This window comes from Lasioglossum baleicum, chromosome 13 (genome assembly GCF_051020765.1).
Source record: "Lasioglossum baleicum chromosome 13, iyLasBale1, whole genome shotgun sequence".
Lineage (NCBI taxonomy): Eukaryota > Metazoa > Arthropoda > Insecta > Hymenoptera > Halictidae > Lasioglossum > Lasioglossum baleicum.
In genome coordinates, this window is record NC_134941.1 from 14,543,893 (window position 1) to 14,569,850 (window position 25,958).

Genomic DNA, 25,958 nt, shown 5'->3' on the forward strand with positions numbered 1-25,958 from the left:
TTTTATCTCCGAGTTACGTAGCTCATCCGAAAATTTCTATTTCGCATAGGGACCCTTCTTTTCCTGGAGGTAATCTCTGTTATGGATACCCAGCCTTCCTTCGGAGGGGTTACGTACGTCTCCTAAACGTAAATAGGACTTTTGAGGGAAATCGCGGCCTCGATTGATCCTTTATCTAGCGCTTTTGACTACTGGAAAAGCTTTGCATTCAGTGGCGCACCCAACGTTCTTCGTCGACCCTAACGAATAACCCTTTTGTTCTCCAGGTTCCGTTTCAACGAGGACTGCAGGTACACCCACTGCGGGTACCGGGAGCACCAAACCCATTTCCACTGCATGCGTCAGGACTGCGGCTACTCGTTCTGCGACAAGACCCGTTTCGTCCAGCACACGGCTCGCCACGAACGCTTGGACACCTTGATGGGCGGCGACTTTCAACAATACCGAGCGAACGTGCCCTGCGGACGGGAACAGTGCGCGTACACATCGTCGTTAGGCTCGATGCAGAACAAAGCGTCGCACTTCCACTGTCTGAAATGCGACTTCGTGTGCACGGACACGAACAAAGTGGTCGCTCATCGTCGTCAGCACGCGAAGTTGGACAGCATCGCAGCTGCAGGCTTCCAGAAGTTCACTCCCAGTCAGCCTTGCGGTGGCGTGCAGTGTCAGCACTCCGGTAAACAGACCCACTACCACTGTCTACAGTGTCAGTACGCTGTGTTAGGCCTGGCTCAGATGTCGGCGCACAAGTACAGACACATCGACACCACTACATAACGACGCCTGGTCGAGCGATTCGCTGGAGGAGGCTCAAGAGAAACAGTCCCCGTAGACATTCCCCATAGGAGCCACTGGGGCAGGCTGTGGATCGAGGATTCACTCGATCCTTGGAGAACTGAGCAACGATAAAAGACACAATGTCCATCATTACCTTGTTTGACATTCCCCGCAGCGACGAAGCCAGCCCTGTGGTTCTGCGAGCGAGCTGCATGATCAGGGGCAAGCCCGACCTAGTCATCGATCAGTCAGCCGTCGAGAAGGGATCTGTAGCTCTGTCGGGAGGAACGCGTCGGTCGATGATCGAGGGATTCCCCGGATCGCTCGGTCACTCTTCGTACTTACGAGGATATTTATTTTACCGACCGTCGGGAACTGCCTGCCCGTCGATGATGAACTCGAATACAAGTGAAGGAGTCTGTGTCTTCTTCTTCTTCTTCGTCGTCGACGAGTTTCGGAGAGGAATTTGTTTTGAAGAGAGAGACTTTTTCCGGATTCTTTGAGACGTTCGTATATGGTGTTCAATGGTTAGAGGGAGAGCAGAACCGTAGACAATAAAAACGAGGACGACGAGAGAGTCTATAGCTTTAGCGCGAAGAAAAAGACAAACTGTAATATTTAATAGCAAAAAGACCCCTGTACATTTTTTTTTCTTCTATTCTTCTTCTTCTTCTTTTTGTTTTTTTCTTCTTCTGTTTTTCTCCTTTTATTTTAGTAGCGTGTACCCTCCGCGTGGTGCAGCGGCGACTTAGGTCCTAGAGTAGATAGATAATATATATACATTGCGAGCGAAAGAGAGAGAGAGAGAGAGAGTGTGTGTGTGTGTGGGTTCTTGGAGGATCCAGTGGAAAGATTTGACGATCGTCAGATTTATTGTAGAGAACGCTGAAGGGATCTCTGTATGTGCTAGCGAGCCAAGTATAAATCTTGTTTGAATATGGCGTCGTGTCTAGTCCATCGCACCATCGGTGATTTCAGAGACGTGTGAATTCGATGACGTTTCGGCTGACGATCGATTCGATGGTTCAGTGGAGAGACTGAGTGGTCCGTCAGCGACGGTGCAATGATCTTTACGCCGTCAGATATCATACTGATTGTCCTCTTTTCGTCGACGGCGACGTTGCTGTCTCGGTAGCAGCTACCGTTTCGTAGCTTCGTTGGCGCGGTAAATCGCATTCGCTCGTCCCGCCGTCTTCTAACAATCGCTGCAAACGAAATTAGTCTTTCATAATATGTAAAAATAATTACTGGCTGTTTGATTTAAAACTGGCTGCTCAATCGTCCTTTTTAGCTACGGTGTTTCTGTGAAGATGGACTATAGGTACAGCGACTCGCGTTGATATTCGGACGCTCTGAAGAAGACGATAACTTTAAACGTATCTTCTAAATTTTCCACATAAGCGCACAAAAGAAAGTTGTGAAAAGCAATCTTTAGTCTTTTCTCTACAATTCCGAACAATTGCAATTTTTGTAAAAACCTCTTTTCACATTCTGTAGTAAATTCATTGCTCTAGCTTTCCGAAAAAGTTCAAATCGTATACTCCAATATTAAAAAAGTTGTCCGGAATATTAATGCGAGTCACTGTAGCTAAAACGGAGTGAAACAAATGTTTGCAAAGCAGAGAGCAGGAGTCGGAGGGATGATTCAGATTTCAGGTGAACGGAGGTGTGCGAATGCTGTTTTTCGGTCGCCATATTGTTTCGACAGAGTCAATCGAATCGTACTAAAGATTATACGCTTCCTCGGGGAACACGTGCCGCGGCCGGGAGGGTACCCGTTCACGTTAATCGTATTTACGAACAGTATTGCTAAACCGAGAGTTAACAAAAAGACTGCCAGCCGGAGACGAGACAGAGCAGACTACGAGAGCAAGTGAAAAAACTGTAAAAACGTGTCGTAGGAGAACCGTCGAGAGACACGGTTTTCCTGAAACTAAAGAGTATATGTATTGTATAGAACGAAGTGTGTGTGTACAGTGAAAAGTATATGCGAGAGGTATACTCTAAAAAAGAAAACAAAGAAAGAAACAGCGTAAGCTCGGACACCGGATGGATGAGATTTTTAATTTAAGGAACATGTAAAGAGATCTTGAACAATCGCGTTCGATTCGTTCAAGTTTTATAGTGTTTGAACGACACTGCTGACAAATTCGTACTTTCTCGATCGTAGAAAAAAAATTTGATCCATCTCCGAGCTTCGGATAGATCGTCCAACACTTGCGTGTCTTATTCGAGAACGATCATTCGAGAATGATCGAGTTTCTCGCGCGTTTTCAGCCCCAGGGGATGCTCAACGACTACGCGATCCCCATTGTATATTTTCCATTTTCACGGTTTCAGAGATGGCTGAGAGAGGAAAACAGTAATCGTAGCTTTTAGGTTTCTCGTAACGTTCGCGATTTCATTTTTATAGGTTCGATGCGCTTGGGCACTCGGCGATTATGGTGTGCGAAGCGACACCATCTCTGTCCCGTGAAAATTCGGCTCTTCCGAGACACGGCGCGCTCGGATTCTTCCGGCCGAAGGCCTGTACCCGCGATTTCTACCCCCGAAACTCACCCCCTGCCGAAATTCTGCCCGTCCTTCATCGGAGAAGCCTAATTTTGTCCACGAGTGTCACTAATGCGTTAGCCACGGTTTTCCATTGTCTAAGAACATTCGTTTCTTCGTCAAACGTTTCGCAGATCGAGTGGAATCGATTGTGACTTTGATTTGGAGGACACTCCAGTAGTGCGAAGGATCAAATTTGACAATCACAAATTCCTGTTTGGGTTGAGACTAGCTAGATTTTTGTATAGCTCGAAAACTGTCAATTTCTTTGTAAAATCCCACCTAATCCTTAATACGTAGATTAGAAAGGCTTGATAGGTTGAATTAGAGTACACTATACCACAAATACGAGTCACAAACATTTTTCTAACAAATTTTCACGTTTCCTTGATAGAGATACAAAGTAAAATAAAATCGACGAGAACGTACCACGTAGCAAATACTGGAGTACACACCCCGTGAAAAGTTAGGGGAACTACGTACGCGATTGTGCGACAGCAAAAGACTTGCTAGGGTGCCTTTAGAGTTTCCCCGGACTTGTAGGACCGTGCCTTAGCTCCGTCAGACGTGCAGATAGTCTGCGAACCCTTCTCGAAAAACTGAACAATAAGCAAAATAGACGAGGTGTAGATAGCGTTAGTGCCTTAAAAATTAGAACGAGAACGAGCGAACAGTTAAAACCAGCCAAGAGAGACATCGGAAAGCAATTTTGTTGAATTTCTCGCTATTTTCGTCGAAGCTCTTTCTCAGAGACACGATTTCCTCCGTGGAAAGTGAACCCTGCTCGATCGATAAAGCGTATTCTCGTGTACGGACGCTGCTTTGATAAACTTTATACACTGTGGAAACGGGGAGCGAAGCTCGTCCACTGCCTCGGGGACCTGTTTTTTTAGTCGTCGGTCATTATCGGGGCACAGTAATCAACCACGACCACTCCGTAAATCAATTTACCGAGCGGACTGGTTTCGCTAACCGGATACGTCTGTCCTCAATTAAGATTGTAAAGCGACGCACGATTTTTCCGTGAGTCAGTTCCCTAACAACGCTAATCGTTCCGTGAACGAAAAATCATGCTCTCGAGCGGTTCGGCATTTCCAGATTTCGCGGAACGAGAAGTCGCGAGAGATGATGCAAGGAGGAAGTTTGTTATCCAACCGTTTTCTCTCTTTTCACCAAACGACTTATCGCAATTCTAACACTCTGCCCGACGGTCTTATCGACCGACCTTGTTGTATCTTGTTCATAATTGATACTCCCGATCGATGGGATTTTTATTTAACAAAGGGTTTTTCAATAAGGACATAACAACTTTAAGTTTAAATAAAACACAGAAAAATTTAGAGTTGTAGTACACATGTTACAATTATGTGTGAAATTCGATGTCGTTCATATGACCTCCATAGGCACGACGGTAGCAATCGATTCTTTGAATCCAATTTTCAACTACTCTCCCACACATATCAGCCGGAATGTTGATAATTTCGTGTTCAATATTGTTCCTGAGATCGTTTAACGTCGTTGGATGGTTGGTGTAAACTTCCGATTTAAGGAAACCCCACAAGAAAAAATTCAACGGCGTTAGACGATCCCAGAAACAATATTGAACACGAAATTACCAACATTCCGGCTGATATGTGTGGGAGAGTAGTTGAAAATTGGATTCAAAGAATCGATTGCTGCCGTCTAATTCCACACATAATTGTGTAACATGTGTACTACAACTCTAATAAATTTCAGCCCGATATTTCAATTCTTCTGTGTTTTATTTAAACTTAAAGTTGTTATGTCCTTATTGAAAAACCTTTTACTTCATGAAAATAGACGTGATTGTCTGAAAGATCATTTTCACGATGTGAAATACCAAAGTGTTTTTATTTAATGTACAATACTTTAACTGGACTATGTTCAACAAACACCTTCTTCATCGCCTAAACGTATCACGATCACCGTACCAGTGAAACGCCGCAGAAAATCCAGCTAAAATCGCAGCGACAGTAGAATTCGGTTCAAGGTCAGTGGGAGGAGTGTCCCCGCTCCGCTCTCAGGCTCCTCCCACACGCCCCACCGCGGCTCGTTCGTGGCGGTGGTAGGGCGTAGCTGGCTATAGCGATCGATCCCGCGAGAAACTACGATAGAGAAATCGCGGAGCCGATTCCGTGGTGTCCGATGTCGCCAGACGAAAGCGGACACCGCGCGGAAACGCGAAACTCGCTCGCGAAAAATCGTCGACGAGGGGAATCGCGTGAAACGGGCGGCGCACGTGGGCCAGCCATTTTGAAACGAGTGCCATAAACCGCGATAGTAAGGGATCAGTCTCTTTCCCGAGCCTGGGACGAGAGAACGGGACGGAGAGCGACTTGTAAAATAATTTATTTCCTCGACGAATCGGAAAATTTGTCACGCCCCTTTTGGGTGGGGGTTGGGGGGGGGCGACCAGGACCGGAAGTACAGCGAACCAAACTCGATGGGTTGCTATAGTGGGCCCATGGAAGATCGATAATCGTTTGGGACGTGTTTCGAGGAGCGACGGTGAACTGAGGTTGCCTTATAACTATCGAGCCTATATTATATATAGACTGCGGATCTTCATGCTCAATAAAAAATGTTCACATTGATTGCCAGACACAGGAGTCATATTAGGTTGGGGAAAAAGAAATCCATTATTTTTACGTTATCTCAAGCGGAGAAATGATGGATTTCTTTTTCCCCAACCTAATATAAAAATTTCATTCTTCTTTTAATTATCTTACTAAGGTGAAACTAATACACTGGTGGCCTTAAATCTTTTTAATACCTCCACTGTTTTAAATTGTACGTGCCCATTTTTCTCATAAATGCATAAAATCCGCAGTCTAATTATATATATATATATATATATAAACAAGAAAAGTATATATATATAAATAAATGTGGAAATATTGCGAGATCGTTTCGGAGACGATCGAGGTGAATATTGATAGCGTGTGTGTCTGTGTGCGTGCGAGTGTAAGAGAACGAGTGGGGTCCGTGTATGTTTATGTATGCGTGTGGGTGTGGATATGTGTAAGGGACGAGAGACGTATACCAGTAGAAGACGTACTATTATTTGAAGAAGTTTAGAGAGAATCTATCGTACGGTCATTAGTATTAAAATACCTGCGCTGTATGGATGTAAGAGAAAAGAAAAAAACTATTATATAATTTTATCTATTATTATTAATTATTATTAATTATTGATTAATATGCTCTATTATTATTATTATTATATTATTATGAATGAGTATCCGGAACCACACATCTTATGTAGCTGTGATTTTGCTTTCGAACAAGTAAAGATTAAAAATATTTATAGCAACCGAACTTCTTCTACAATTCCTGCCTGTTTCTGGAAATTCAATAGCAACGCAAATTAACTCTAGACGTCGATACTATCTCTTATCGTCGATTGTTAATAGACTTTTCCTTTCCCGTCGCTATCTCCAATTAATACGGGTCGAATTAAGAGACCGGCTAGAAAGATCTCAATCGAAGTTTGATTAAATTTCGCGGAAACTGGAATAACAGGTTCGAAGTTCATTTAATCGGGACTGTAAAAACGTGTGTCGGGGAAACCTGAAATGTGACACAGGAATTTCGTCGAAAGGTAAACAAGACGATTATCGTTATTGGCCCGTTTTTCTGGAAACAGCGTAAATAAATCGCTGAATTTTCAGAAGAAGCAGGTTTCGCATAGTGGGAGATTCTCTTTTTCTTTTGTCGAAGGAGGGACCACTTTGCAGAGAGACAGAACAGCTGCAAAAGCGATTTGAATATTGAGCGTCGACACGCACTTGTGCGCATATTTTTATATTTAGCCTCCGATTATGTACGAACGGTAGCCGGGTCTGTTCGCCATCATTACGACGATAAAAAGAAAAATGGAGGCTGACGGAAAGCGTCAGAACGCGAGATTACTCGCTGTTCGCTTTATTGCGCGGCCTTTTGCTCGACGACTATCTATCAGGTTATCTGGAAAACGACTAATTGTCGGAAATGCTAAAAACTTGCTCTCTTGGGAATTCCGCGAGAATGATCTAACTTAAAAATTTTTATAAAGTAAATTTGAAACGTAATCCAGTCGAAGATGTTTCAATTATTAGAGTTATAACTATCATTTGAAATTGTATAGAAACAATTTATAATACAGAATTGGGCATTCTGCTTAAACACTTTATTTATTTCGAGGAACTGCAAGAGAGATGATCCGGGAGAATTAAAAAAATGGAATTAATTAGATGACGCAACAAACGATTCTCCGAACTGTCCCGCTCAGTTTTTGTTATTCCATAAAAAATGTTATAACGTGTGTGGACCACAAACTGAAATCTAACGTTTTATCTGTCCGTGGTATTTGAAGCTGTGCAATTAGTGTCGCCATTAATTATTGCACGGAGATATGGCATTATCGGTGGTCGGACACGAACTCGTTGGTTTTTGCACTGATTCGTTTTTGTCGTGTCCACCGCGGAACCAACAATTGCACACACACGATCCAGTTAATTGTCGCAAAAACCGTCGACCGAAACGACAAGCTCGATCCTTTCATTAAAACGTTCATTTTTTTTCGGCGATCTCCGAAACGCGTGTTTAACGCAACAATATTCCCGCAGTGTCATTCACTGCGCGGTTCAACATGAAGTGTTCATAAACATTTCCGAGGTCTTTCTTTTCGTTTAAAGATGTGGGAAAAAATACATTTACGTACACCCAGAAGGGGTATATTGTGAGACTCTGGGGACACTAAAAAAATCGGGTCCCATGCAAATCATCGATACAGATTTCTCCGACACGATTTTCACCGACATTTCATTAATTTTTTATGTATTAATTAATTAATTCAAGAACACTCAGTTTCATATTTCGTTTTTCCACTGATTTTCATTCAATCCACACTAGTTAATTAATCAATGAATAAAAAATTAATGAAATGTTGTCGGTGAAAACCGTGTCGGAGAAATCTGTGTCGGTGATTTCCGTGGGACCCAAAAAAATCACACGTCTAGGACCTTGGTCCTTTCCTCTCTGTCCTTTCGTGCCCGAGAAAGTATTTCTCCCAAACCATGTTGTGTGTTCTGGCTAGTGCCACTCCTGTCTTGGCATTTCAAACATTTCCGAAGCCTAAGTCCCGTGATATCGGAAAGTTTCGCAGAAAGATAGATTCCGTACAAACAAACAGTTAGTTTATTAACAGTGGTTTATCGCTCGGTTTATCGCGCAAAATGCTGATAAATGGTAATAACTGCACGAAACTTCCTATTCGTGTAATTGATAAAGTAAAATCGGATCTGAGCCACCTACACTAAAATGATTCAATCGATCGTCTAGTGAACGTAGATCTTGTATCGGAAAGAAACAAACAAAAGCGATAACAGAAAGCACTCTGTGAAAACTTCAGGAAAAAGATATGTATCAAATTTTTAAATTCTATTTTTAAAAGAGAGTTATTGATTTTGTATATTATGAAATTCAGCAGCACAAAACCGAAATATGGTGAGTCATTCGAACTATGTCACATAATACCTTCCGCAAATGGTAATGTAATTATACGTATACTCTAATCTCGTTTTCCGCGGAATCGATATTCAGAACTAATTAATTTTAACTGATCTGTTCTATTTTCCTCGAAAACCACGATTCGTACGTAACAAGCACGTTCGTGTCCGATAAAGACATTAAGAAACAATTAATGTATAGTCTTCCCTAGAAATTAGTATCACTGACATAGCACGAACCGGAAGCGGAGCCTGCAATCAAGGCTTCAAGTTTTGTTACAATTTTGAGTTCGTTGCGACATGCACAATTACGTGTTCGTAAGAAACGACGTATACTGAGTGACCGAGCGATAATAATCACTGGTCTGTGGATTTCTGTGTGTACATGGAGAAATTGGCTGGGCGGAATGTAAAACGCGGTAAACATTGAATATAGAATGTTCCTTTTTTTATCGATCGTATAATTGTTAATGTAATGATGCTCTCGACGCACTGGTTCGATCTAATTTTACTTCAAAGCAATTTTGCAATTTGAATGAAATTTTCGACGTTTCGATCATATTTTCAAGAAAAATATTAACTGCGTCTGTGAATTATTAATAGACTGCGGATCTTTATGCGTAATAAAAGATGTTCACCTTGACTGCAAGATACAGGAGCCGAATCAAAAATTGTTTATTCTCTTAATTATTGTATTAAGCTGAAACTAATACACTGATGTCCTTAAATCTTTTAAATATGACCCCTGCTTGAAATTGTGCGTACCCATTTTTATCATAAATGCATAAAATCCGCAGTCTGATTATTAGACAGAAAAACTAAACATAGATCGAAACGTCGAAAATTTCATTCCAATTGCAAAATTGCTTTGATGTAAAATTAGATCGAACCAGTGCGTCTCGAATGCAATAAAGTTATTAACACTAAACCTACCGAGCCTTAAAAAAGTAACTGGTACACACATTTTCCCTTACAAAAATAACAAGATTGATTTTATTTAGACTTTATATACGTGCTCAACTAAATATATCTATACAACCATTTCGCATGAAATCACTTTTACAATTTCAATAATTGAAAAATAGAAAGTGGTGGTAGGTGGATGGATTTTTGAAACATTTCAGTTTTCCCGTTCGTGTTGTTTGAGCAACCATAACGGTCCGATCCCGAAAGCCATATAAACAGAATATGTACCTGGCTGTCCACGTGCTCCCATAGATCGTGGGCTGCGCGGCGCACGTGATCGTCACGTGGCCCACGCTCCGATTGGCCGGTTGGAGGGGTTAGATCACGTGCCTCGCCAGTGATCCAAACCGAAAACAGCTGAACACCCTCGCTCTCCCCGCAAACTTTCCGTTGAGCGCGCGTGGTGAGGCCCCCGGGTTCTCTCTCTCTTCTTTTATCTCGTACGGTTCAACTCGTTATTATGAATTTTGGGGATACCACGAGGTCTGTTTATGTCCGGGCACCGGCACGAGACGGCTGCTATCGAGCCACGGATTCGTATCGCGCAAAACGCGTGCCTGGATCGGAGAGATCGAGATCGAGACTCCGAGGATCCTTTGTTCACATCGTAGATGACGATAATGCAGATCTTGGATTTTTAAAATATTTGTTCTGGTTCTTAAGGTCCCCACAATCTCAGAATCGTTGATTTTGTTCTTGTTTTTGAGCTTTATATAAAGTAGAGCTTTATATAAAAGTTGTTATCATGCCTTGTCTTGAATGCCTTGGCAACAGCCATAGATTATAAACATTGTTCTTATCACTTCCTTAGGGTACGCAGATGTTTGTAAATTTGTAATAAAATTGGACACAATTTTTATGAAATTTTTACATGAAAATAATTATACTGCTTTGGATCAGTGTATCGCAGCACAGCTTAAACATTGCAACTTTTTGATTGCGAGATCTAGGGAACTTTCAAGGTCTGTTTACGATGGGCAGTCGGCACGAGACTACGCTGTGGCGTTATCATTCGCGAGCTCAGACATCCAGCAGTCGGATCTCTTATCAGATCTTATTTGCATTGATCGCAGTTCACAGAAGCCAAATAAAAATTGTATTGTTCTTTTAATTATCCTATCAAGCTGAAACTAATACATTGATGTCCTTAAATATTTTTAACATGTTCACTGCTTTAAATTGTAAGTACCCATTTTTGTCATAAACTCATAAAATTCGCAGTCTAATCATGATCAAAGATTGACATTGGATTGTTTGTCTTATATGCACAAAACCTGAGAAATTTATGCTGCACTCTCTCGAGCATGATTTCGTGCTTAACGCTTTTCGGAGACCATATAGAATGGATTCGAGACCAATGGATGAATTCGAAGTAAATTGCGCGAGAAATGACGAATACTATTTGGAACTGCGAAGAAGAATCGCGTTATCTGTGGACGCCGCGCCGTTCCATCGATTTGATAACAGTAGGCACGTCTGGTTTCGAAACAAGTGCACGCGACCGCAAAACCAAGATCCCACGGGACAGACCGAGCAATAAACAATTGTAAAGAAATCGTCTGCGGCACGGAGACGTGTGCTGTCTCGCGTTCGTCGACCTGTTCGCGGATGTGTGGAACAAGAGAGCCGAGGAAAATTTCTGCATACGAGAATAGACGTTTCCCTCTGTGGCTGAAACGCGAGAGGAAAGGTGAAAGAAACGGCGTCCGGCTGCAGATTTATCGCTAAAACGATTAACAGAAATCAGACGCATGAATGCAAGGCGTTGGGCTAGTGTGTGGGCCGTGATTCACAAGTAGACTACGAGTTTTATTCACTCGCGTGGCTGGAAACGAGTGAAACTTAAAACGGTAGAAAATATCGCACTGTATCTCCATTTATTGGAATTGCAAATTTATGCACCTCGTCGAAGTTAATATAAGTGAATAAGAATATAAGTGAATAAATTTTGATCGCTTAATCAGTGAATTTAATCGATGAATCATTGATGAGTTGGATCATAGAGTGATTCACGGATGCGTTTGGATAATACTTTGCATAATATGTAACGGGACGAGATACAGTGACTCCCATTAATATTCGGACGCTCTAAAAAACGCGATAATCTTTTTAATATTGGACTATACGATTCAAACTTTTTTCGGAAGCTAGAGCACTTAGTTCACTACAGGATGTGAAAAGATATTTTTTCGAAAATTGCAATTAGTCGGAATCGCATAGTCCAATATTTGAAAAGTTGCGGTGTTTTTAAGAGTGTCCGAATATATTAGTGGGAGTCACTGTAGATTCTGGTCTAGTTGTGGCGGATAGAATTCTAATTGAAATTGTGGTAATTTAATTTTCATAGTAATCCCAAGCTATCGTATTATTTCGTCGAAAATATTCCCTTATTTCCACTAGAACAAAAGCGGGGACAAGTGGGAAATGGCTGGAACGCAATTAATTAAACACGCGATAACATTCTTCCTCGGGAGCAGACATCGTTTAGTGTATAATCGGTTCAACACGTGCCAAAAAAATTACGCAAGACGCATGCGAATCACTTCGTTTTCAAAAGTCAGCTGCGTGTCTGGTTCTTGTCTTCGAAATAAAACTTCAAAAAACTCTTTAACTGACTTCCACCAATGTTTTTCTGAACTTCACTCTTAATTTGGCGACAAAAATTTGAACTTCAACTCCACTATCGAAATTACATTTTGTATCTGCAAATTTCCTGGTCAATAAATATAAAATTGACTCCTGAATTCGCCTAATGAAGACAGAAATTAATCTTTATGCATTTCGCAATCTTTGAACTTGAACTTCAACGAAGATCACGAAACATTCCACTGAGGTTTTTATATCGGGAAGCTTGACCGCAACAAGTGCACTTTTCCACAAATTTCCCTGGTCAATAAATAAAATTGGCTGCTCAATTCCCCTAATAAAGACAATAGCCTTGCACGGACGCGGCCATAAGCACCCGTGCAACTCGCACGTTACCTATCAATTACTCTGTAGCACGGCTCGTCAATTGAAACGATCGTACCTTCCAGAAGAACTTGTTTCCTATCTACGTAGCACTCGTTGCAGTTATAATCACAATCTTGCAGTGTACTAAAACAAAAATGTAATAAATCCGATACAAAATTCGATGGAAATTCTATCGAGAGGAAGAATATTTCCTATAGTCGCGCAAAAATGAGCAGGATGTCGCCGTCGCGACGAGGGGAAACGTGTTTATCGCGACTTATCAGAAGTTACGGAGAAATCTTTAATAAAACTTCGTTATTTTCACCAGGTTATCGAGACAATTTGCAATCTAAGCAATTTGCGATTAGGATAACAGTAGTTGTGCATGTAACTGATTATCCAATCCGTGCAACGATCACGTGCATCGTAACAGAAAAAACTTTGTCATTTTGCCAAGCTTATCGAGACAAATTGTAAACTAAGCAATTCGTGACTAGGATAACGTTAATTTTGCACTTAACTGGTGACCCGATCCGTGCAATGATCATTTGAACCGAAGATCATTAGTCCAAGAAATAGTTACTTTAAATAACTTTCCAGTAGATATAAAAAAGGTTTACGTAATTTTAACAAACACGTCGTCGTCTTGAACTAAGAATATGTAGCAATTTGTAAAAACGTACTAAGTACTTCATCATTCAACGCTTTCATACATAAATGACAATTTATAAAAATGTACTACATAGTTAATACAATTAGACTGCGGATTTTATGCATTTATGACAAAAATGGGCACGTACAATTTAAAACAGTGAAGGTATTGTAAAGATTTAAGGCCACCAGTGTACTAGTTTCACCTTAATAAGATAATTAAAAGAAGAATGAAATTTCCTGTGTTTGGCAATCAATGCAAACATTTTTTATTTTGCATAAAGATCCGCAGTCTATTAATAATCTATTTTGGTCCTTTAAAAAGGACCAAAGAGGAAATATAAATATTTTTTGAAGAACAATGTTGTTGAAAATCGCAGTATTTTTAGAATTTGTTGAAAATCAACCAATGAATTACTGGATTCGTTCACAAATGCTAAAAAAATATATTTTCGTTCCTCATCTGTTGGATTTCTGTTCATATTTGCAAGTTAAGATTTAGTATACGCATGCGCGGACTTTTCCGTCCAACTGTACGCGTCTCGTTTAAAAATGTGATCCATGGAGACATCGCCTCTCCATTTTTCAAACGTCGTTAACAGCTTCGAGTGTCTCGAGGGTTAAAGTTTGATAGGCAATTTAAAACACGAATTCTTCAATTGATCCCACACTTCAGTTCATGGTCTCTCCTATACATGTACAATAAAACCGCTGACCGTGCAATAAACGTTGGACTACGTACATTTTAATAACGGGAGTTGCAAGTCATATCGTGTTGCATCGTTTATCTCCTTTTTTTCGTAACTGCGTCTCTCATGATCGGCGACGAATAAAGAATCGATTCGAATAAAGAACTGAACGACCATGGGACGCCGAAAGTAACATTTGAATACACGGCGGATTTGCATAGTTTGCACGAGTTGCGCAGGTCGAGCTCTTCGAAGACAATAGTGCATAAAAAGAAATACAAACAAATGAAAATATTGCGATTTTATACAGGTTGACTCTGGGAACTGGGACAAGTCAATGCTGTTTTTTGAAAAAATCATGTGTCATAATCAGACAACGGATCTTCATGCAAAATAAAATATTCTGCATCGATAGTGGGAAGATGTAGTTCAATAAAAATTCATTTCACCCCTTTACAGTCTTTTTACATCAGAAACAACGTAACAATATTCATGGAAGTTTTATATTTCACCCAGTTAATTTCGTCATAAATGCATAACAAAAAAATCCGCAGTCTAGTTATTATACAGCGTGTCCCAAAACTCCTTCAACAGCCGGAAATGGGAGGTTCCTGAGATCATTTGAAGCAACATTTTCCTTTGCAAAAATGTTATCCGCGGCTTTGTTTAGGAGTTATTAACGAAAAACACGGGCCAATCAGAGCGCGACCTTGACGCGAGTTGGCACAGTCGGCCAATAGACAGTTGGCGCGCCGGACCGACTGAGCCAACTCGCGTCTAGGTCGCACTCTGATTGGCCCGTGTTTTTCGTTAATAACTCCTAAACAAAGGCGCGGATAACATTTTCGCAAAGGAAAATGTTGCTTCAAATGATCTCAGGAACCTCCCATTTCCGGCTGTTGAAGGAATTTTGGGACACACCCTGTATTTCTATTTATACTTAAATAAGAGAGCAGTAACTCGTCCCAGTTCCCAGAATCACCCTGTACACTACGAGAAAATTGCTGAGCAAATTCCCAATGACACATTAGCGTAAAGATGCAAACTCCAATGCTAAAAGAACTCGAACCTACCGAAAAAAACGCAACCCAATGAAGAACGATCCAAACCATGCATCAAACATCGTAAATCCCGAGTCACTGTCCCAGTCATCTCAACATGGTGTCACGGTTCAACATCGTCGTTCAAGGTCGCCGAGTTTCATGATTGCGCAATAGAGCCAAAACAGAGGGAGGCGGGATTTTAGAGGAAAGTGACCGCTGCGATCTCGTGGCTGTTTCGCGTAATAGCCGGCGGCAATTATGGTTGCTTTATCTAACCGCGTCCCGGTATCATTATCGTGCTTGACGATCCTCTTGTTTAGTCTTCGTTGGACCTATCGCGGACAGTCCAGCCCTGGCAGACGGTGCGGCGTGCGCGTTCCAATTAGCTAGCCTAACAACATATATATATAGCGGGGCATACTCGCACGCGACACAAATCAGCGACGATCCACCTTTAGTCAACGTCCGAGCGACAACGGGATAGGATCCCGGAAACAAACATCTGGAAACACTCTGCGAAGATTTTGCTTTTGACACGTTTCGATGAGCCTCCACGGATGCTACCGGTGACATTCGCTATCACGAAGGTACAGTGATTTTCTTTTGTTTCGAACCGCCACAGGATATTGCACTTGGTCGTAGAGTAGGCTAGAGGTAGCGGGAAATGATTCCATGACGATGATAATGGAGTCTTTAGTGCGGACCACGGAGCAGAATGATTGTTAGAGAATGTATAGGGTCTCGTGTGGCAAGAGGACAGTTGACTTGGAGCGCAGTTGTCGCGGACAATGGAGCCTCGCGGAGAGGAAAATGTGGATTAATTGAGAGATGATGGGGTGAAGGAGATTGCAGAGGAAATACTGGGGTTACTAGATGATGTCGTTGAGCTTAGTTCAGCAGAGAATAGTTTGATGGTTTAATCTAGTTTAGATTCTATTGCTGGGTCAGCTTTCTTGGAGGGGTGAATTAGAATCTGGTTGTCTCGAAGAGTTGTTTAGCAGATTTATGGAAATAATTTCAGTTAACACTTTACCCATCAAAGCCTGTTAATAGGATATTCAATAATTGTGCTGCACCAAAAGAAAGTATATAGAAATTTTCTTTTACATTGCAATCTTAAATGAAACTATTAGATGACGTTATTGTGGGTGATTTGTTAGCTTACAATATGAAAATTGCTGTTGCTATTGAAGGTTCCATTAAAAAGTGTTCAGCCGTGTGCCATAGATTTTTCAAATTATGCAATAATCGGTCGGTAATGTGTTAAACTAAATCTGTCCCTCGGTGTGAAATTGACATAGTGGTGAAAGATCGATGGAATAACAAGGTACACAGTTATTATTATTTTTTTATTATTATTATTTATTATGAACGGACCGAGGTCCACTTACACAAATGTTTACAATAGAACAAAGACTCGGCATAAATTACTAAGAAAGGACATGCACAAAAAAACTGTTGGTACAAAGGTACTGATATTATAAGTTAATCCTGCGTAATTTTGTTTTGAAAGTGTGTAACGACCCATTAAAATAATCAATACTATTATATAGAGTGTTGTTTATGATGTTGTGTATGAATGTTATTTTATTTAACAATTTTTTTAAATGAACAGTACAAGCAGTACTGAACGGTATAATTTATTTCGGGGAAACTGTGTCAAATTGACAAGAAGGACGGGGACGAGGGTTAAAATAATTGGATTCAGAGTATTTATAGAAATGCGTTGATTATTCGATTACACAGGATGCGGCGGATTAGAATGGCAAATTCCCCGAGGCATCGATAGGCATATCCACCTGCAGTTTTTCGTTTCCATTATTCATTTATGAGAATGCGCATGGTTTGCAAATTCAGGGTAGTGCCCGTGTGTGTACTTATTTGATTTCGCGCCGCAGCGACTCGGGTTTGTGTTTGGCTTTGGCGCGGATGGCTGGTCTCGCGACTCCATAACAAACAGAGCCGAAGTTCCCCGCACTGATGAGACACAAGCAAACATAATAGTGCCCGCAGAAGTCCTACAAGTTAAATACGTTAACGGAACGGTTGATTTGGCTCGCGCCGAACTACACGCGAATAAACCCGTGGAAATAACATGCGACGGGCTTCTTTTCCGAGCGTCATAATTGAAACACTCGGCAAATAAACAGCGTCAAATCTGCTAGAAAATTCTTCTCTTGAATAATCGTTCTTCAGTTTGTTCTATCTCGAAGAAGACGTCAAAGTAAAACAATTCCCTCTGAAATGAGGGATCGCGTGTAATGAGGATTTCCGCGAAGCCTGCAATGAAACTGCATTGTGCAATGAAATTCCTTCACGATCGAATTAAATCGTCCGCCGGCGAAGCGTCATTAGAACACAGATACGCGAAACAGGACAGACAGATCCGCGAGCAATTACTTCGAATAAAAAGACAGATAGAGAACGAATTGTTGATCATTTTGCAAATTACTCGATCGTTGTAGAGGCTATTGACGTCAAAGTTGGCTCGCCTACGCTGAAAAAAGTATTGATAAGACAAGCCGGGATATCAGCGGAACCGCTAATCACCGTCTGGACCAACGTCCATCGCGATGTCTCCGTAGGAAATTGGACGATTGCCGGTTTCACAAGTTTTCCGGCCGTTCACACCGCTCGGTCACGTGCTCGTCGCGTGAAGATCGTGCTGGACCGTGCATAGATCCGTCGAATCCAATGGTATACCGTGGTAGCACCCTTTTGCCTGTTTGTTTCGTCTGTCTGCTGGTCCTCGATCACAGATTACGTCAGGGATCAATGAATCGTTGCATAATATGTTTCCACGTACTCGAGATCCCAGCCACGAGGCCCTCGATCGATTACAACCGCGGACCGGAATCGATCCACACGCCATTCTTCTGTCGATCTGCGTCTATGATCGAACGAGCTATTAATAGATCCCGGGGTGTTTGGTCTGGATCCGTTTCGCAGCTTGACTATTTTTAATATTGATCACAGTGACTTTTTTAATATTGGACCACATGATTTTAACTTTTCGAGGAGTTAGAACAATTGGTTTGCCACATAAAATAATTTTCACAAATATGTCGATGCAAATGCGAATATTTGAAAATTTATCTAAATATTTAAAATTCAACTCTATTAACGGGAGTCACTGTAGATGATTTTCCAGGACTGCTCACTCTAATCCTCAAACTCCAAAAATATAAATCTAATATCTAGTTTCCAGGGTCACTGACCGGCGCTATTTGCAACACACCCCGCGGAACTCTAGGGATCCACGTTAGTCATTCTCATTTCAGTTCCAATTCTATTATACATATATTCGCGCGATTTCGGGAGTGACTCACCCGATTGGATCTCTCACAGATCATTCAATGCAGATATAAATTTCCTGTCCGCGGGTTTTGTTTTATCAGAATGACCCAGTTCGATGAGACACCGACAAGTCTTATGAATCACGTTCCCAAAAGAAAAGTAGAGAGAGAGTAGCTCGCAACGACTGTCACTGACAACTTGACGAACGTGACGCTAATTCGAACGAGTCCGACGCAAATGACAGCGATGACGCGCGGTGACAATCGAGTGACGCCGGCCAAGGCCACGCGTTCGTTTTAATTGCAATATTTTGCCGACGAATTCTTTCGCCGAACCTTGGATCGATCTCAGACACGCTCGCTGCTCCGCGATTAGAATTCTGCGTGCTGTCATCGACTGAACGAGCACGTGCCTAACCGCGGTACAATCCGCTGAATTCGACACTGCGATCACGTGCACCGGCGTCGAATTCGGCGCACGTTTGTCACGGTGACGGACGGTCAACCCGATTTTTTTCTTCGTTGGAAAGCGTTCACCTATTGTTCCACGGCTGTGCCAAATTGTAGACCGTTGAGATAAATTTGGGGAAGAATTTGGCGAGTCGGAGTCAACAATTCAGCATTCAGAAATTAAACATTTCTTCCTGGATAGAATATTTCGAAATTGACATAATACTTCATGCAGTACCTAGATATATTTTACATTGGAATAAATCACAAAAACCGAACGAACTTATTTGCCAACCCAATAATGTATTCAATAATGTAAACAATACTTTGAATGACGCTAATAACTAGACTGCGGATCTTTATGCAAAATAAAAAATGTTTGCATTGATTGAAAGACACAGGATTGAATTAAAAATTTCTTTCTTCTTTTAATTATCTGATTAAGCTTGAAACCAATACGCTGATGTCTTTAAATCTGTTTAATATATCCACTGCTTGAAATTGTGCTTACCCATTTTTGTCATAAATGCATAAAATCCGCAGTCTACTGATAACTTTTAGTGGCGCGTTAAATCCCAACTCGACTCCGAAATATTTACTGCTCCAAAAATGAAACTTCCACCCAAAGCAACCCTCCACCCCAACGCCCATCGCCCCAGATTCAAGGCCACATCAATACCTCCCCATCCGCATCTCCGCAGCATCTGTAGGAATTAGGTCATCGACGAAGGGCCGAAACGGTTTCGAAAGATCACGCACTGCCTTCGTGCTGACCTACGTGACTGTTCCCTCGTTCGTTCTGCGTTCTGCCCTTTTCCATTGACGCAACCGTCCACGAAATTGCTGCTGGTTCTGTGTACCTTGACAGCAATTGGTTCGGCTACCCTTGGAGCCGTGATTCGCCGACCAATGGATCGAGTTTAGACGTTCCAGGACCAATGGACTCGCCTGAACGCGGTTAGGTTCTCGCGTGCAGCTGCGAGGTCGCCACTCGAACTGCTAGTAGCGCCGCGGCGCCGGCCTCAGTCGTTGTTTGCGTTCGATCGCGGAAGGTTCCTGTCAATTCGCAGTCTCCCGCCGCGCCGGGACTTCTCGTAACAGTTTCTCGATCTCTGAGAAAATCGTGTGGACTTCCAGCACTCTCCCTGACTCCGGAGAATGGGCATATTCCGCGAGTTCCCTATTGTCTTCAATCTCTACAAGAAGTATAGTTGAGGTGTCAGCGTTGTTGCAGTTAGCAACGGCTAAGTGTGAAGATCTCGCATGGCCGACCGTGTCTCGCCCGCATAGATACCGACAGGTGAGTCAACGCAGAACGTTCGAGGCTTCAGACAATTTGCCATGACCCTCCCCAATAATTGATCTCGTCGGCCAACCATGGGGACGCGACGCTTCCGCCCTCGCAATTTTCTCCGACGCGCACCAGGGTTCATCACTATGTTTATTCGATCATTTGCTAGACGAGCTTTTCATGACTTGTGCCTAACGAGGTGTTTTTGTGCGATGGAACCGGAGACTGAGGGTGACCTCTTCAAGTGATGTTTGAAACGCGCAGAATTTACTTTTGTTAACGTTGCACTGTCGACTCCAATTGGGATTTAGAGGTCGTGATCGATGGACGTTACGCAGTTTTGGGGGAAATTTAGAGTTAAATGTCTGAGTTGAATTAAGGGTTGGATTGTTTCATTTTGATTCCTTTGTACCAGCTGTATAAACAATGTTTTCTTAGCCATCAATTTTGATTATGATTTGATTGCAAACGATAAAATTTGGAGTACGATTTTAAGAATTGAATTAAGGGTTGGATCGTTTCATTTTGCGTCCTTTGTACCAGCTGTATAAGCAACGTTTTCTTAGCCCATCAATTTCAATTATTGTTTGATTGCAATCGATAAAATTTGGGAGTACAATGTTAAGAATTGAATTAAGGGTTGGATCGTTTCATTTTACGTCCCCTTTGTACCAGCTGTATAAACAATGTTTCCTTAGTCCATCAGATTCAATTTTTGTTTGATTGCAAACGATAAAATTTTGATTATGATTTTAAGAATAGAATTAAGGTGAATTAAGATCGTTTCATTTTGCGTCCTTGGTACCAGCTGTATAAACAATGTTTTCTGAATCCATCACTTTCGATTGTTCTATCGACATCCTTTAGGAAGTTTGAATCAGCTTGGCTCGAAAATGGTAATCGATGAAATTTGATGGTGTCGTGTCAGGGTTAATGACGAGTTAACGATGACCGCGTTCGTCCGCGGACGTGATACCTACTCGGTTGATCAACACGAGTGCGTCGCCACCGCGAACTTTGTCCTTTAGGCCAGCCGAATTTGTTTTTTTGAGACTTTGGCTGTGCGCTCGTATGTTTTCGATCACAATGACGCGGATTTCGTGTTGCGGTTCGTGCCGAATGCTTGGAATTTTTGTTTACGGAATGATATTTGAAATTTCTGCGGTAGTGATTATCCCGAGCATGTTTTAATCTGTCGTTAACAATTGCTATTATTCAAACATGAAATGACTGACGGCAATAATGTCGAAAAGGAAAAAATAGAGCGATCCATTCAGTATAAAGGAGGGTCAAAGATACTTCGTAATTGTGGAGCAATCGTATGCACAAATAAAAATTGTTATTGAGAAACGAGAGCTGGTCGATGGTATTATTAAGACGAACAAACGGAAGATTCATTCAGAACAAATGAAGGTCAATTATGGCGCAATCGTCGATATATTTACAAGTAATAACAATATTGACGCATAACCTTGTCGACGTTATTCATTGTAAGAAGAAGGACGGAGAGAAGTTTCGTTTAGTATAGTCGAGGGTCAAAGGTTCATTATGCAACGCTAATAATAATCGTCTGAATTTCTAACGCTTATTTCGCTTACCAACTCCAAGAATTAACTTGCAGAAAAATGTTTAAAATTCACTTTTCACTAAAAATACGTCCTTCCTATTCCAATCCTCTAAAAAATGTCTTTCTCCCTTCTCCTGCTCTATAAATTCGACAATCCGGCGAGGCAGCAGTTCACTAGAACCAACAAATCGAAAGAAGCTTCGCCAAATAAAGTAGCGCACTCGACGATCATTGAGTTAGCAGTCGAAGAGCCTAGACGCAAACGAGTCTCCCTTTTTATCGGCGTTTCCACAAACTCGCGTACCCTTAAACGGCTTTAATTGCTGGCTGACCTGCCCTAAGAAAAGACGATCGATCGGATATGGTTGAAGAGCTGCTTCACGTTTTTAGCGGAGAGTCTCGGGACTCGAGTTGTTGAAGACGGCGGAACAAGTGGAGACCTGGCAAGTCTGCCGTTTCCAGGGACCGAAATAAAAAGCTGTCTTTTGTTTCAGAGATCGTTCTGCTCTTAGTCTAGTTCCATAGTTCCATATCTTTAGCTATATATTATCTAAAAAACACATTCTCGTTGATATTCTAAAATAAATGCGTTTGGCACTTGTTTTCCGCGACAATTTTTGTTTTCGTGAACCTGTAGTCTAAACACGTCATTATCAAACTCCTGTTTCTTGCAATCTATGCAGAAAATGTTTGCATTGCATAAATATCGGCAAGTTACTCGTGTATTTCCGCGCAATAACTCAAGGATGGTCGCATAAGTGCGAGTTAGGAGCAGAAAAAAAATGGCAAAAGTTGCTAAAAGCACAAATACGATTACCTAATCCTTCGATGTGCAGCGTAGAAAGGTAGAAAGCTAACAATGGGGCGAAGGGTTAATAAAACATTCCCCCAACTCTTCCGGATCTCTTCCTCCTCCACCAAGGGCAAGCACGTGGTCACTCATGACAACGATACTAATTCACGAAGATAAGCGGGGATACGAGTATATTACGATCAGTCGAACCGGTCCGGGAGTGTGTCGGAAAGCTGATGTCGTTGCGAAGCGTGTTCGCAGTTTGTATTCGTTCGCGTCTTCTCCACTCGATTGGTCTTAGGCTGTTCGCCTAAGCTCTTAGTCTGCTTAGCCTCCGCGATTATCAGTTCGCGAGTGTATTTGCTGGAACGTGGGAGGCTTAGTTTATCGTTGATGGACAGGATCTTTCAATTAGGGTCTGACTGGAATTTCGGATCGGTTAGTTGATGCGATCGATAGTTGAGAATTTGAGGCTTGGAACAAACTGGATTTGCGAGATTGGACTGAAATTGCCGTTGAAGCAATAATCTCGGGTCGTCGCCAGGGCTATCTGAACGGTTCTTTTTTTGTTCGCTGTGAAGCTTCGGCAACGCGAAAGTCGAAGGCCTTGTTCAGTGCTGGTCGAAACGTTTGTTCGTGATCCTCGGAACGCGGTCGTCAATGGCTCGGTGCATGTCTAGGTAGGTCTGCTAGGAGGCTCCGTCAATCCTGGTTTAATTATAACTAGACTGCGGATGTTTATGCAATTTACAATTTTCGTAGACCAATTTCAAGAAGGTGGTACCGAATAAAATTCCATTTTCATTGGCAATAGCATTTGTAGACCCAAAATATATAAAAATCGTACTAAATTCTGTTGAATTGAATACTCCAGCATTTTTTGCCAATTTTTGTAAGCCATAAATGCATAAAGATCCGCAGTATAATTATAACAATCCTAGAAGAACAGTTAAAAAGTCTGGGACATGGTGATTTTCCCGAGTAGAACGTTTCCGAATAGTTGGGTAGAGAATAGTTGAGAGATTGTGGAAAGAGAACAAGATTGGAAAACTAACATAAACTATCTATTTTCAGAAGTAATCGCCAATAGCCACCGCGCTCTGACCACCCACACCATTCCCCAGAACCCAGGAACAACATCGAGAACCAGTTTCACCGTACTCAAGGTTATTAAACCACCGTCAGCCATCAGGATGTCGAACGTGTCTGGAATAATGGAAGCGGAGGTTGTCGTCGGGGAGCAGACTCTCGCGAATCGAGTGTCCAACACGCTGAAAGGTGGGAGTTCGTCCTGGTCGACTGATAACCCGGTCGTCGTGATGCAACCTTCGGTTTCGATAGTAATTCCCAGTAATTCGCTGTTCAGGCATTCGAGTGCGTATCATCGTATCCCTTTGCGACTGATTTGTAGCATACGGTAGCACTGCCAACTAGTAGTGTGCGAGGTCCCGGGAAGTCGCGAAACCCGATGCATGGGACGATGCGATGCACGGAAGCTTTTTATATTGTTTTTCAGTAAGAAATCGCGAAAGTTGCAAGATCCCGTCCCGATCCCGAAAACATTGGGTTGGCAACTAAGTTCGTTCGGTTTTTATGATTTATTCCAATGTAAAAAACCGAACGAACTTATTTGCCAAACCCAACAGTTTACGTTCCCGTCCCGTCCCAGTCTCGCACGCCACTACTGCCAACCTCTCAAAAGAGCTAGCTCAAACTCGAAAGCCTGAACGCGAAGAGCACTATTTTTCCGGGTCGCGAACCAAATTCCCAGACTAACTAGAACTTGTATCCACAGACGAGAGCTACAGCAGGCCCCCGATGCTGTTCCGTCACGCGTCGATGCAGAAGCTGCGCCATTGCTGCCAGAACCTGAACCTCTTCCCGTATCTTCTCTACTCGTTCGGCAACTCGAAGTCGCACCCGCTCGCGCTCAAAGTGCACTTATGCTTCGGCCAGCTGTTGGAAGTGGTGACAGCCAGGTTGCTGTGCCTGTACCAGCAGCTGCGACACAGTCTTCTCCGCGGGATCAAATCCACGGAGGACATCCAAGTTCCAGAAGCACAATCTGAATCAAGGTCGAGGAGCGAGTCCTGCAGGCCTACGATGAAGTTCCTGTGCCTTCCTCAAGAGAAACCCAAGGAGATCCCATTGTCCCTGACCTTGGCGGTGTACCTGGCCCCTCTGTTCCTCCTGTTCCAATTGGTGGGCCTGCTGGGCCTGATGGAAGCAGGAAAATGCACACCAGGCTTCATCTTCCTGATCTCAGCGCTGCTCTTCCTCGGCTGCATCTCGCTCAAGGTCTTCTTCCACGAAACCATGCCGAGACCGGCCAGACGTCAGAAGAAGAAAGTGCTATGATAACGTTATAGACACACGATAAGGTCGCGTCATTCATGCTCATCCCCCATATGGTCCAACCGAATATATCGCCAGGTCGATCATGCCACTTGATACGACGCCTGGCGATTAGATCACCGCTTTCACACTCTCTTGGACGATAGTTTTCATCGGTGTAACACCAGCTTCGTAGTTAGGGCACGCAACACCTGGTCCCCCCGTTCGTTCCTCTTCGCCCATTTTCCTTTTCGTTGTTCTCTATATAGTTAGGTCTGTGCGGCGTCGCGAAACGTTAGGCTTTTGTATCCTAAGCGAATGTTGGACACTGAGAGAATTGATATGTTGATCGTTTGGATTGGACTAGAACGCGCGCTTCGTCGCCTCTTAGCGTGCCGGTTAAGTGATTCGATCGTTTAAGCGCTACGTTCGCATCGAAGCGAGATACTTTTTGTCGCCTCCTCTTCTTTTTCATTCGGCGAAACAAAGAAGAAGCGAGAGGACCGCGGATCATAGAAGAGGGCACGGATCGCATGATTTTTTACGGGATTTGTCTTGAACAAGGTCGCGAGCACACCGCATCCTCTGCAGCAGAAGACTGAGAATTTGTTTTAAACTTGTTTTTCTTTTTTTTTTTATTGTACATACCGATAGGAAACGAGTGAAAGATTGTAAACGTGCGAGTATGGATAGAAGAAGAACAAGAAGTCGATGTTATATTGTAATATTTGTATGTAGATATTATGCAAGACGCGAGAGGAGACCATCGTGTCTCTATATGTATCAGCTGGCACATGTACACACGCACGAGTACATTACGCATACCAATACTACATATATACATACACGAAGACATACAGAGACACGAATATAACACAGAAGTACACAGAGTCCTTTTCGACCGCCTGAAACGGACTCGGTGCGTCCTACGGACGAGTTAGGCTAATCTGTGATGTAGTGGAGCCAAGTGTAATCTTGAACGACCGCTTGATGCCCCACTTACTTAAATACGATAAGGCTACATGTGTAATGTCGTCAACCATCTTTTTTTTTTAAATATACGTGAATTACAGAACGGAGCTCTTGGTT

At 42.4% G+C, this 25,958-nt stretch overlaps 3 protein-coding genes across 10 annotated transcripts in view; 2 read left to right on the forward strand and 1 right to left on the reverse strand.

The window, feature by feature from the left end:
• The window catches only part of LOC143215395 (zinc finger protein castor homolog 1), a 115,780-nt gene extending 109,582 nt beyond the window's left edge, over positions 1–6,198 (forward strand). For all 3 annotated transcript variants that reach the window (XM_076437505.1, XM_076437503.1, XM_076437504.1), the window contains one exon: positions 267–6,198. In XM_076437505.1, coding sequence (XP_076293620.1) covers positions 267–777 — 511 coding nt within the window. In that variant the 3' untranslated portion in view covers positions 778–6,198. The remainder of the gene's footprint in view (positions 1–266) is intronic.
• On the reverse strand, positions 153–13,142 carry LOC143215451 (uncharacterized). The gene is made up of 3 exons (XM_076437584.1): positions 13,081–13,142; positions 12,832–12,899; positions 153–1,982 (listed from the first exon to the last, which is right to left on the reverse strand). Exons 1-3 carry the CDS (start codon positions 13,140–13,142, stop codon positions 1,684–1,686), a joined length of 429 nt encoding a protein of 142 aa, XP_076293699.1. The 3' UTR covers positions 153–1,683.
• Positions 13,143–15,459: 2,317 nt separating this feature from the next.
• On the forward strand, positions 15,460–25,948 carry LOC143215434 (uncharacterized). Of its 6 annotated transcripts, none has more exons than XM_076437557.1 (3): positions 15,460–15,725; positions 23,610–23,813; positions 24,331–25,948. In XM_076437557.1, the coding sequence occupies exons 2-3, from the start codon at positions 23,729–23,731 to the stop codon at positions 24,891–24,893; spliced, it is 648 nt and encodes a 215-aa protein (XP_076293672.1). In that variant the 5' UTR covers positions 15,460–15,725; positions 23,610–23,728; the 3' UTR covers positions 24,894–25,948. The 6 variants fall into 6 exon arrangements, with proteins under 6 accessions (XP_076293672.1, XP_076293675.1, XP_076293676.1 ...); XM_076437560.1 differs by having other exon boundaries at positions 23,613–23,813; XM_076437561.1 differs by lacking the exon at positions 15,460–15,725 and adding an exon at positions 19,375–20,184 and having other exon boundaries at positions 23,613–23,813.
• Positions 25,949–25,958: the final 10 nt, after the last annotated feature.

Coding starts and splice junctions, on each gene's coding strand:
- LOC143215434 (XM_076437557.1), top strand. CDS start 23,729: ATGTCGAACGTGTCTGGAATAATGGAAGCGGAGGTTGTCGTCGGGGAG. Junction 23,814..24,330: donor AGTGTCCAACACGCTGAAAG/GTGGGAGTTCGT, acceptor TTGTATCCACAG/ACGAGAGCTACAGCAGGCCC.
- LOC143215451 (XM_076437584.1), bottom strand. CDS start 13,142: ATGCACAACTACTGTTATCCTAATCGCAAATTGCTTAGATTGCAAATT. Junction 12,900..13,080: donor CAAATTGTCTCGATAACCTG/GTGAAAATAACG, acceptor TTTTTGTTTTAG/TACACTGCAAGATTGTGATT. Junction 1,983..12,831: donor GAAACAAGTTCTTCTGGAAG/GTACGATCGTTT, acceptor TTTCGTTTGCAG/CGATTGTTAGAAGACGGCGG.